Raw genomic sequence first — 13184 nt, forward strand, 5'->3', positions numbered from 1 at the left:
GTACAGTGCAACAGCAAAGAGCTTTTTTACATTTTAGAGAAGCCAAGTTGCGATACCGAACAGGACCACATGGACATGCCAAAAAAATAAAAAAAAACTTAACCAGTGGCCTGCTGACTGCATATATCTATTACAGTACACGGATCCATTCAGAATAACTAAACACAGCAACATAAGCCAGAGCTCGTGTTTTAAAGCGAAACACACTGGAACGAATAATTCAATGAAAACGCAACGCAAGTCTCTGTTCTCTCTGCAATCTCTGATGTAATCAGCCTGGTTTCCATTATATTATCGCTGTTTTGGACGGATTGTTTGAACGCATTCGCTCACTGGATCATTGGACTGAAAACTTTCCCGAAGTTTAGCAGCTTAAAATGATCTGATCGCAAGCAGAGAAGCAAAATTGGGTTAAAGGGTTAGAATAGAAATTGTGCTTCAGTGTAAGTGAGGATAACAAAATAAAGTAAACTGACATATATTACCCAAAAATTCTTTATTCAGTGGACTACCAGTAAAATTGATAAAAAAATTGGGACCAAAAATTTGATTTGACACTTTGAGCTGACCATGTTTTGTTACATGCCTTTCTATCAAAGTTATCTGACATTATCAAGATGAATTTGTTCTGACACAGTTTAACACTTGAGTTCTTGTCATATTTTATTACATATATAGTAGTCAACATATGAAGTGGATAAAAAAAGTTAATCAAAGTTGTCCTAAGACAAGAACGGGTATTGTTTTGGTTTTAGGACAACTTTGATGAAAGGTTTTGATCCACTTCAAATGTTGTCTACTGTATATATATATATATATATATATATATATATACTCACACATGTGTGTATGTGTGTGTGTAAATATATATATTTCAGTTTTCATCTTAATGTTCCTCAGCAGTCATTATAGAGAATGAAGGAAAACACCAACCTGTTTGTTGAATTCTCATGTGCACATTTGGTTCTTCTTTGACAAAGAAACCCATTCCAGACTGAGTGCAAGTATAAGGCTTCTCTCCAGTGTGAGATCTCATGTGTCTGTTACGGTTTGTTTTCTGACTGAAACCCTTTCCACACTGAGTGCACGTATAAGGCTTCTCTCCAGTGTGAACTGTCATGTGTCTATTAAACTTTGATTTCTCACAGAAACTCTTCCCACACTGAGTGCATGTGAAAGATCCTCTGGCTCCAGTTTTTCCAGCTTGTGTTTGTGTGAAATTCTGTTCAGTCTGTGAAATGACTGCATTTTCATCTTCCTTTTTAAAATGATGAGGTTTTTCAAACTGATGCTGCTTGTCTTCTTTCAGTCCCATCGACTCTAAAATCAACATAGGCCTATTAATTTTGAGAAGCACCCTGTGAGTAGGCCTACATTCATTTTTTATCTATTGGTAAAAAAATACATCTGACAACGTATAATTGCATTGAGCTCGACCAGTGTCCGATTCACGAACTAATGAGTTATAAGAGTCGGTTCATTTCAGTGAATCAAAAATGGTTACAGAATCAATTCGACTCAGAGATTGAATTGTGAATTATTACTTTCGTCATGTGCGAATTGAAATGAAAAAGGAAAAACGTATGAAGCACGATACTCACTAGTAATTTACATGACAAAGTGTAAATGTATCCATCTATTTAATGTGACCCATTAACGTATGGACGCCTAGGCTAAATAGTTAAATGCCCATATGGTTTGCAAACTCTTCCTTTGTCTTTATTTCTCACACATTCACAGGTTTAATGGATGTCTGATTACAGCAATCAACCCTCATTAATAATCTTTCAGCTTCACTCTGAACTGCTGTGAGAATTGAAGAACTGATAGTGTAACAGTGCTGGAAATCTAGACCTCATTTCTGATTATAAATGATGACACTTTTGAGAATATAAAGACTAAAATATAATTTAAAAATAACAGTTAATGTACAGTAGATGAACATGACACACATTTGATATGTGTCATTATTTAGAGTCTGGATGAAAGTAAGTGTTTAAACAAATCTCTGTCTCTCATCATTCTTTCATACATCCCATTTGTAACTATTTCAAGTGCACCCTTAGTTAAAACTGTGATGTTAAACTTAAAGTTTAATTGTTAAACTATATGTTATTTTATAAACTTTGTCTAAACTTGTTTTGATTAAATATCAACAATGACATTATACCCATTGCAATACAATATAGTTACAGTTTATTCTATTTTGTGTTCTAACTGAGATTATTTCAGTCATTGTAAGCAGATGGTGGTGATTGAAGTGAAATGTATATTTATGTCTGTTTGATGATTTAAATACATTTTATTTTACTAGTATTTAATTGATTTTGGTTTATCTTTTTTTTCTGTTGTATAAATTATAATAAATACAATTGTTTCTAAATGACTATTTGATTAAGACACTTAAAGCTGAATGATTGAGAGTGATTGTAAGTGTTTGAGCATCTGCTAAATGAGCTCCATTGACTCCTTCAGTGAAGCCGCTCCACAGCCGTTCATGAGAGTTTAAATGCTGGAGAATATTCCCATCTTCCCACAGCTGAAGAAGCAGCAAGCAGGAGGAATTACTCCAGGAGAAACTACTGACATACTGTTGGAAAGATGGAGTTTGAGGAAGACCCCTGCAGAATGAGAGATGAAGATACAGAGGAACAAACAGGTTGGTGTTTTCCTTCATTCTCTTTAAAGACTGATGAGGAACTGACAAAAAGAACTGACAATTTTCCCCCCTAAATTTTGACCATGTTGAGTTGTGACTATACAGGTGCATTAAAAAAATTAGAATATCCTGAAAATTTTGTACATTTTTTTTGGTAACTTATACATTTTCATATATTCTAGATTCATTACATGTAAAGTAAAAACATTTCAAAATTTGTTTTGTTTTAATTTTGACGATTAAAGCTCAAAATATTAGAATATTTCCTAAGATCAATCAAAAAAAGGATTTGCAAAACAGAAAAGTTCAAGTTCTTTAAAGTAAGTTCATTTCTGCACTCAATACGTGGTCGGGGCTCCTTTAGCACAAACTCCAGCATCAGTGAGGAGTGGCATGGAAGCGATCAGCCTGTGGCTCTGCTGAGGCACTGTTGAGCCTTCAGCTCAGATCGACTGTTTCTCATCTTTCTCTTGAAAATATCCCATAGATTCCATATGGGCTTCAGGTCAGGCATGTTGGCTGGCCAATCACGCACAGTAATATGGTCAGTAAACCACTAGGAAGTGTTTTTGGCACTGTGGGCAGGTGCTAAGTCCTGCTGGAAAAGGAAATCAGCATCTCCATAAAGCTTGTCAGCAGATGGAAGCAAAAAGTGCTCCAAAACCTCCTGGTAGACAGCTGCATTGACTTTGGACTTGATAAAACACAATGGACCAACACCAGCAGACGTCTCAGTACCCCAAATCATCACTGACTTCAGAAACTTCACACTGGACTTCAAGCAGCTTGGATTCTGTGCCTCTCCAGTCTTCCTCCAGACTCCAGACCTTGATTTCCAAATGAAATGCAAAATTTACTTTCATTGCCATCTCTGGGCCAGTGGGTTTCCAAGTTCTGCACTGGCTACATTTGGTGCGCTATTTTATGAAAATATCATTTAAATTTAGCCAGTATTTTGTCATGTCATGTGAATTATTTTTTGTGCGTTTTACTGATTCTAGTCAACAAAAATAAAATTTCAGTTGATGAAAATTAAAATATGTATGGATGGATGGATGTGTGGATGGATGGATAGATAGATAGATAGATAGATAGATAGATAGATCTGCTCCAAGAAATGTGCTGGTGCAGCCTTAGTCTGGTCTTTGGTCTGTAATTTAAAAGAGTTTGAAGTACCTGTTTGACCTCTATATTTCTATTACTTAATGGTGTGACTGATGGCAAAAGAGGCATAGGCCGGCCGCAGAGGTAGTGGGTGGCCCTAAAAGTTAGTCTGAAGGGGGTCCAGTGGACACATACCTCCCAAAGCAAATATGGAAATGATAATGATGCGCTGAAAAGGAGGCAAAGTAAAACATTTCAAAAGTTTTTTTGTTTTAATTTTGATGGTTAGAGCTTACAGCTCATGAAAGTCAAAAATCCAGTATCTCAAAATATTAGAATATTTTCTAAGAGCAATCAAAACCAGGATTTTCAAATCAGAAAAGTATGTTCATTTATGAAATCAATACTCGGTCGGGGCTCCTTTAGCACAAATTCCAGCATCAGTGAGGTGTGGCATGGAAGCGATCAGCCTGTGACACTGCTGAGGCACTGTTGAGCCTTCAGCTCGTCTGTATTGTTGGATCGACTGTTTCTCATCTTTCTCTTGAAAATATCCCATAGATTCCATATGGGCTTCAGGTCAGGCATGTTGGCTGGCCAATCACGCACAGTAATATGGTCAGTAAACCACTAGGAAGTGTTTTTGGCACTGTGGGCAGGTGCTAAGTCCTGCTGGAAAAGGAAATCAGTATCTCCATAAAGCTTGTCAGCAGATGGAAGCAAAAAGTGCTCCAAAACCTCCTGGTAGACAGCTGCATTGACTTTGGACTTGATAAAACACAATGGACCAACACCAGCAGACGTCTCAGTACCCCAAATCATCACTGACTTCAGAAACTTCACACTGGACTTCAAGCAGCTTGGATTCTGTGCCTCTCCAGTCTTCCTCCAGACTCCAGACCTTAATTTCCAAATGAAATTCAAAATGTACTTTTATCTGAAAAGAGGACTTTGGACCACTGAGCATTAGTCCAGTTCTTTTTCTCCTTATCCCAGGTAAGATGCTTCTGATGTTGTTTCTGGTTCATAAGTGGCTTGGTAGCTCTTTTCCTGAAGACGTCTGAGCATGGTGACTCTTGATGCACTGACTCCAGCTTCAGTCCACTCCTTGAGAAGCTCTCCCAAGTGTTTGAATCGGCTTTGCGTAACAGTATTCTCAAGCTTGCGGTCATCCCTGTTGCTTTTGCACCTTTTCCTACCCAATTTCTTGCTTCTAGTCAACTTTGCACTTAATATGCTTTGATACAGCACTCTGTGAACAGCCAGCCCTTTCAGTAATGACCTTCTGTGACTTACCGTCTTTGTGGAGGGTGTCAATGATCGTCTTCTGGACCATTGCCAAGTCAGTAGTCTTCCTCATTATTGTGGTTTCAAAGAACAAGAGATACCCGGAATTTATACGGTACGGATGGTCATTTAATGAAGCTCAAATATAAATATTCTAATATTTTGAGATACTGGATTTTTGACTTTCATGAGCTGTTAGCTCTAATCGTCAAAATTAAAACAAACAAAAAAACTTTTGAAATGCTTTACTTTACATGTAATGAATCTAGAATATATAAAAGTTTCACTTTTTGAAATAAGTTACCAAAAAAAAAGAACTTTTTCACGATATTCATATTTTTTGAGATGCACCTGTATATTTTGTGCTTTCATTTGTCCTTCTTTATTTAAATAATGAGAATGTTATATGTTGATTTTAGACCCAATGGAAGTGCATGAAGACAAACAACATCAGTTTCAAAAACCCCATCGTTTCACGAATGAAGAAGGAAAGGCAGTCATTTCACAGACTGAAATGAATTTCACACAAAAACAAGCTGGAAAAACTGGAGTCAAAGGATCTTTCACCTGTTCTGAGTGTGGAAAGAGTTACAGAGATAAAATAAACCTTACGAGACACATGAGAGCTCACACTGGAGAGAGGCCTTATACATGCACTCAGTGTGGAAAGAGTTTCTTTCAAACAGCACACCTAAATGCGCACATGAAAATTCACACTGGAGAAAAACCCTTCACATGCACTCAGTGTGGAAAGAGTTTCAGAGACAGAAGCGTTCTCAAAGAGCATCTGGATTCTCATTCTGGAGTGAGATCATTCAGCTGTGATCAGTGTGATAAAACATTTGTTTTGTCATCAAACTTAAGAAAACACCTTAAACTTCATACTGGAGTGAAGCCTCATGCTTGTTCTTTTTGTGGAAAGAGTTTTGCACTTCTGCAATCTGTAAAAAATCACCAGAGTATTCATACTGGTGTGAAACCTTATGTGTGCTTTGACTGCGGGAAGAGCTTTGCTACAACCAGCGACTTAAACAAACACCAGAAGATTCACACTGGAGAGAAACCTTACAAGTGCTCACACTGTGGAAAGAGTTTTGCTCGGTCAGGAATCCTGAAAGATCATTTGAGAGTTCACACTGGAGAAAAGCCGTACCAGTGCTCTTCATGTGGGAGGAATTTCACCTTCTCATCTACTCTACTAAAACATAAGAAAAAGCATTGCCCAAAGTTGCCTAAGTGAGCAAAATTCACATTCAGATCTGTCACTTTCAAGTAAATAATTTGATACTGAATGTACTTTAATTTTAAGTTTATCAGCTGCATAGTAATCATTCTGTAAAACAAAACTTTGTTTAAAGGTTAAATAAATTGTTACATTAAAAGAAAAAATATATATATAATTCCGACTGTTATTTCATATGTCAGGTTTTACAGGGTTAAAAAGATTTTGTGTTGTCTTGACTCTTGATCCTCAGAATAACTTCAATATGAAGTTATGATAATAGTTGGTCAGTGCCACAGATCTTCCTCTAGATGTCGCTGTTTGTTTTCATTTGAACCACGTGGTTCATTGATTGACTAAATACAGGTAGGCGGTATGGTATTATAACAGTAAAATCAGTAAGGGAAAAAAGAACAATTTTATGAGAGGCATAGAAAGGAAGAGGTAATGTTTTCTAGATTAAGGTTGGGACACACGGGACTTAATTCAACACTTGCATTAATGGGGAAGCATGGAAATGGTACGTGTGATGTTTTAGAAACAGTACATGTGTTTTTTTAAATATATACTAGCTAAATATGATGATCGGCGTAATAGGCTTTTTAGTTTTAGCAATATAAAGAATAGGCCAGTAAGTGCTGTGGACCTTTTGGGAAAGTGTTTGAGTGATAATCAGATATACTGGTGCATCTCAATAAATTATAATGTCGTGGAAAAGTTCATTTATTTCAGTAATTCAACTCAAATTGTGAAACTCGTTAAATATTTATGTAGGTTTTCCTATTATTTTTTTGGTGAGTTTTATTATATTGACCTTTTATTCTGGATATGTTTAAGAAAATATAAGCAAATAAGCAGTTTTTTGACATTATGTCCCCTAAAAAATAAAACAAAGACACAATTTCAGTCCTGTTTCATCAAAAACCAACAGATGGCCTTGGAATTGAGTCACTGAGTGTCTCTGATGCCATCTGGTGGGGAAAAATTACATAAAATTGCATTTTATGGTTACAGCCACTAGAGGGGCCTATAGAACCCTATGGAGATTTTTAAGTGAGCAAAACAAGTGAAATGAGATAATCTTAAAGCTTCAAATTGGTTCTTTATGGATTAAAATATATATTGAAACATTAAAAAACACATGCATGAGCTCGTGCATAAAATGAGGAATTAGCATTATGTAATTATTAAAGGTCAAATATTTAACTGAAGTATAGCATTTAGGAAAATTAAATTTGTCTCAACTTTTTATTTTCTTAATACATAATCCTGGTCTAGTTATAAATATGATTTATAAGTGCATGTTATGGTGTAGAAAATTAATTAATTAATTATATAAATATGTTTAAATATGTACACAGTACAGTTATAGTCATCAAGCTGTGTATTCCAGTCTCATTCTGAAATCTCCAGTCTCACTGTATGATCACATGGAAAAGAGCGACCTGGCATTTCTAGAACAACTATTGCTTTACAGTCATTGTTCTCAATTCTGCGCATACCAGAAATGAGAACTATGTAGAGCTACAGTTCAAATAGTACAAACATTTGATTTCAGTGCTACTGCTTTAACATTGTCTGATATAATACTTTCATATGACACATATATAAGACTGTGTGCACAATATTAAATCTAAATATGTTTAAATATGTACACAGTACAGTTATAGTCATCAAGTTATGAACTCAAAAATATTGGTGTTTTGTATTCCAGTCTCATTTTGAATCATTGACTGAAAGTGATGTGAAGAACATTCTAGGTGAGAAAACAGCTTCTTTCTGAAGAGAAAAACACAATGTTAGAAATCAAAACACATACAAACCAATTCTTTGAAAATGAGCGGTGAATCTCTCACCTCATCCTTGAATATCTCTCACATAAAATGATTTTCTGCAGGTCAGTATGGATGAGGAGAGACTGAAAACAAATAAACAAAGATTCAGGCTACTGTTTGAGTGAATCACATCAACCTTCCTGATCATATTCCACCCCAGAATAAAACAAAAAACTGCCATTTCATTAAATTTGCTTCATGCATTAAAAAAACAGTTCACCAAAAAATGAAAATTTGCTGAAGATGTGCTCATGCACCCTCAAGCCGTCGAAGATTAGGATGAGTTTGTTTCTTCATCAGATTTGGAGAAATGTGGCATTGCATCACTTGCTCAGCAATGGATGCTCTGCAGTGAATGGGTGCCGTCAGAATGAGAGTCCAAACAGCTGATAAAAACATCACAAGTAATCCACACCACTCCAGTCCATCAATTAATTAATGCCAAAAGCTGCGTGTTTGTAAGAAACAAATCCATCATTTAGACTTTTTCAACTTTAGTCCGTTGCTTCTGGCTAAATATGAGTCCATAATCCATAATAACGCTTCCTCCAGTGAAAAAGTCCATCTCCTGTTGTCCTCTTTCATCAAAATCCAGCCACATATTTGTTTAGAGCTGTTTTGGCTTGTAAACGGTGCTTAATCTGTGCAGATTTCTCTCCTGATTCAGATATCCTGATTCATATCCTGATTTTCCACTGGAGGAAGCGTTATTATGGATTATGGACTCAGATTTTAGTCAGAATCAACAGTTTGATGTTAAAAACTTATTAAAATGTTAAAATTTGTTTCTTAAAAACATGCAGCTTTTATATTCTCCAGACATTAACTGATGGACTGGAGTGGTGTGATTACATGTGGATTATTGTGATGTTTTTATCAGCTGTTTGGACTCTCATTCTGACGGCACCCATTCACTCCAGAGCCTCCATTGCTGAGCAAGTGATAGAATGCTACATTTCTCCAAATCTGATGAAGAAACAAACTCATCCATATCTTGGATGAACTGACAGTGAGTACATTTTCATCAAATTAAAATTTTTGGGTGAACTATTCCATTGATATTCATCTTTTATGAATCAGTGTTGCAGTGTTTGGTGAAAACCAGTAAATAATTGGTTTTTATATATGTGATACATATGTGATAAATATGTGATACATTCTGATTTATTATAGCAGGATTTCACTTCATATGTATTCTTATGAAGTGAACATTTATTCAGTTTAACTAAAAAAACAGTCTGGTTCTGCACTGCACAAATCTTATTATGGTAAACATCCACATCATACACATAGGCATCATGTGATTCTACGATTATTTATGTTCATATCTGAAACTCCTCTCAAACATTCTTACACTTTGGTCGATATTTGTTAAGGCTGTTCATCCGGTGCACTTTTCGGTGTTCTCTGAATCCACAGGCATTTTTTTTCCCTCTCTTTGTTGTTTTTTCCTTCTGCACAGGTTTGCCTTCGTCTCTCAGTGCACTTTCCTTTCTCTGTTTTTCTTTTTCTTCAGATGTATTTTGGTCTCTCATTGGCATCTCTTTTAGTTTTCTTGTCATCCTACTGGCATCAACTTTTGCAGAAAACACAAAAATACAAAAATGCATAACTAATAAAGAGAAATCGTTTAATTCTGACTGAACAGACATTAGTAACAGAGTAATCATATACACCTGGTCACTTTATGCATTTTATTGATTTGTTAAAATGTTTCCATTTACACTTGGCCACGTAAATGTGTCTTCGCAAAACGGATATATATCCGATCTTCAGTTCCCGCACTATATGCAAATTTCACATCAACAAATGCAACAGATAAGCGCTGCATTTTATTTATTATCAGCTAACTTCAAGATCAAACACCGCAATAGGAGAGAGCGCGGCATCAGCACTGTAAAGATAAGTTAGTCTCACTACTTTTAATGAAGATGATTGTGAGCATCTGCGTCTTACTTCAGTTTCATTTGCGGCAGTTTGCGCATCGGCTTGCTGAAGAGATACTCCAACCCGATCTCACGGTAATTCATACAGAGTTTATGAGGTGGCTCATTTGTACGACCTCACTTGTATGAATTTGTACGAATTTTGCTAAATCACACGTATTTTACGAGTTCTCCAATATGTATGAATTCGTACGAATGACCTAACCCCGGCCCTTAACCTACCCATCACTGGGGTCAAGACAAATCGCACAATATCATACAAGTGAGGTGATACGAATTAGCCACCTCGTAAAATACTTACGAATTCACGGCGATGCATGTTGCATTAGCGGTGCCATATCTAACTATAACATATCATATAACACGCTTTCACATGTTTATTATTGTAACTTTTTTAATGTGGTTGGAGCAACCAGTTGAGCTGGTTTCGGAGGGCCCATAATGAAATACAGAGTCGGAATAAAAGTTTGAATGTCTGAGATTGCCATTCATCTGGAAAATAGGCCTAAGTTGGATGTTGAAAAACTAAGAAATGACGTTCAATGAAGAAGAAATATTTAACATTCTTCACTATTTATAGGTCAGACAGAATGAATCAAATGTACACAATTTAATGATTACTGATGATCTCTGAAACATTTTCAAATCAAAGCAAAAGAGTGACATAAGACATATACTTTCTTAGAACTCAAATTCTGCAAAAACTGTTTTAAATCAGAATTAGGCAAAATCCTTATCTGAATACAATCTAGAAATGCAAAACATTCTATACATTCATATGACACTCACCTAAATCCAGATCTGGAAGAATTTATTCCTTTTTTCTTTTTTTCTTTTTCATTTAAATCCTTGAAGCAGGCAGCTACTGAAACGTCAAACCTCCAGTAATCACAGCAAAGAACAGCAGAATCGACCAGGAAATGACTATATGTAAATATGTCTATCAGTTCTGTGACGCATGAAGCGACTGGAGAAAGTGCCTGAACTGGTTTAGCCTCTTTTCTTTCTTTCAAAATCGATCTTGTCTTTGTTATTTTCATTACAATAACTGATGATACAAATCTCTGGTGATGAGATCCCATTACAATTTGGCCATAACAAGAATAAAGACATTTAATACCATATTAGGTCACACAATGAGACCACTGCTGATTTAGCTTACACAAATAATATTTTCAAAGTATTTGCATTCAGTTTGTTCCATTACAGAAAGATTTACTTTTTTACTGCATGTGTGTCTCGTCTCTACTGAATAATCCAGATCTCAAGGCCGCTCAGTGAGGAATTCAATGTCAATGTTTTTCTTTTTGCACTGATTCTGGATCAGATCTTTGATGGCTGGAATCCAACCACGTAAAACAAACCACAAACCTGCACTAAAATGTGCACAAACAGCCTTTACAGAAGTCAGAAAGACCTTTATTACAAAGTATGTTTCGAAACACAAGGACTTGGCTTCCAGTGCAGCAGAAAGTACAGACATAGTGCAAACATACACGATAATGCATAGAATTACATGAAATATAACACTAATATAAGATAAGATATAAGAACATTAAATAATGCACTATAAAATGAAGCTGAAATATGAGGAAAAAAAACATGTAATTGTTTGAATGTATAGATTTACAAGTACGCAGTTTACAAACGTACAGTTTTCGGATTCTATGTATAAATGCGTCTGTTATGATGGACAAGGTATAGTTATGAACATTTTAATTGTTCAGGCTGAATATAGCCTGCAGGAAAAAAAACTGTTCTTGTTTCTGGCTGTGGTGATCAGTGCTCTGTAGCAACAGTTCAAAGAGAGATTGGGCTGGGTTTGAGGGGTCCAGAGTGATTTTCTTAGCCCTTTTCCTCACTCTGGAGATGTAAAGATCTTGGAGGTTGGGTAGAGGGGCACTGATAATCCTCTCAGTAGTCCTGACTGTCCGTTGTAGTCTCTTGATGTCTGACTGGGTAGTTGAACCAAACCAAACAGTTATAGATGAACACAGGACAAACTCCTGTGGCATGGAGGTTGAATTTCCTCAGTTGACGAAGAAAATAACCTCTGCTGGGTCTTTTTAGCAATGGAGTCTATGTGAGTGTCCCACTGGACAGGTCTTATGTTGAAACTAACTCAGCAGCATCAGTGAGGTCCATATGCAAAATTTATTTATAATAACCATAACCAATCCTGAGGCACAAAAGCCAAATTAAACAGGTTAAAATTTCTCAATGGTAGTGTAAAAAACACCTTTTTTACCGTCAAAAACAGCTCTTTTCAGATCAAGCCGTTTTGTAGCATTTTCCAAGCCATTCTAGTCCATGTTGCTTTAAATGCTAATGAGCTCTGCTAGCCCCGCCCCTCTCTTCTGGGAGGTGAGGAGCAGCACTGTTTACTTTAGCCACAAAACTTGCTTACTAGCACATATTAGGAACGGCGATTTGCAAAGATTCATAAAAAACCCTTATACTCACTACTTCTGTAGATGAAGCTGGATCACGAATGATTCGCGCAAACATAGACGCATTTAGGCAGATCGGGGATCGGCGCATTCCCTTCAAAACGAAAGTAATGTTAATCCTCTGCGTCTTCAGCGGCTCAGATGTCGGGAGTAAATGACGACTGCTATATTCATTATTACATCCAACAACAAAACACCTCAAACGCTTAATCGGAGATGTTCTTGTCTTTCCCTGCACCGGAGGTTGGCACAATGGCGGACAGCTCTCAGCTCACTCAGGGCGGGTCTAAGGTAAGACGGCCTTGTCAATCAACTATAGTGGGAGCGGCCTGTGCAGAACTACGTCATTCTGACAGGAGTCTCAGAACAGAACAGCCTGACTTGAGAAAGGGGATTTTAAAATAGGGATTTAAAAACACTGGGTGGATTTTTATCATTATAGGGTTGATGTTTACACACACTTCCAACACACATTTATGTTCAAACAACAACAAAAGTGAATTTTGCATCCGATGACCCCTTTAAGACCTGTACAAGATGACTAATGACCACAAAGGGAATTAAATAGCTAGCTGAATATACAGTAAATTGTAAAGTGGCGACCTCATGTGGTAAACTTGAGAACTAACAAACCTGAATTTGGCCCATCTGATCATGAACTGAATTATCCTGCTGAATTTT

The 13184-nt window shown here is 36.5% G+C and overlaps 2 protein-coding genes and 1 long non-coding RNA gene across 4 annotated transcripts in view; 1 reads left to right on the top strand and 2 right to left on the bottom strand.

The window, feature by feature from the left end:
• Positions 1–1315, bottom strand: part of LOC107653350 (gastrula zinc finger protein XlCGF8.2DB-like) — a gene marked incomplete at its 3' end in the record, with an annotated part of 4385 nt that extends 3070 nt beyond the window's left edge. The window contains exon 1 of the mRNA XM_016440044.1: positions 934–1315. Within this exon, the coding sequence (XP_016295530.1) occupies positions 934–1315 (382 nt within the window). The remainder of the gene's footprint in view (positions 1–933) is intronic.
• Positions 1316–1345: 30 nt separating this feature from the next.
• On the top strand, positions 1346–6362 carry LOC107653373 (gastrula zinc finger protein XlCGF7.1-like). Of its 2 annotated transcripts, none has more exons than XM_016440076.1 (3): positions 1346–1360; positions 2476–2659; positions 5470–6362. In XM_016440076.1, the coding sequence occupies exons 2-3, from the start codon at positions 2602–2604 to the stop codon at positions 6288–6290; spliced, it is 879 nt and encodes a 292-aa protein (XP_016295562.1). In that variant the 5' UTR covers positions 1346–1360; positions 2476–2601; the 3' UTR covers positions 6291–6362. The 2 variants fall into 2 exon arrangements, with proteins under 2 accessions (XP_016295562.1, XP_016295563.1); XM_016440077.1 differs by having other exon boundaries at positions 2540–2659.
• Positions 6363–7611: 1249 nt separating this feature from the next.
• Positions 7612–10970, bottom strand: LOC107653384 (uncharacterized). The gene is made up of 4 exons (XR_001630215.1): positions 10843–10970; positions 9462–9683; positions 8129–8190; positions 7612–8051 (listed from the first exon to the last, which is right to left on the bottom strand). It is a non-coding gene; the product is annotated as an uncharacterized LOC107653384 (long non-coding RNA).
• Positions 10971–13184: the final 2214 nt, after the last annotated feature.

The sequence above is a fragment of the Sinocyclocheilus anshuiensis genome, unplaced genomic scaffold (genome assembly GCF_001515605.1).
Source record: "Sinocyclocheilus anshuiensis isolate Anshui unplaced genomic scaffold, SAMN03320099.WGS_v1.1 scaffold1151, whole genome shotgun sequence".
NCBI classification, from domain to species: Eukaryota; Metazoa; Chordata; class Actinopteri; order Cypriniformes; family Cyprinidae; genus Sinocyclocheilus; species Sinocyclocheilus anshuiensis.

Excerpts from the sequence above, each read along its gene's own strand:
- LOC107653373 (XM_016440076.1), top strand. The coding sequence starts at position 2,602 with ATGGAGTTTGAGGAAGACCCCTGCAGAATGAGAGATGAAGATACAGAG. Across the intron at positions 2,660-5,469 it reads AGATACAGAGGAACAAACAG|ACCCAATGGAAGTGCATGAA; the intron begins GTTGGTGTTTTC and ends TGTTGATTTTAG.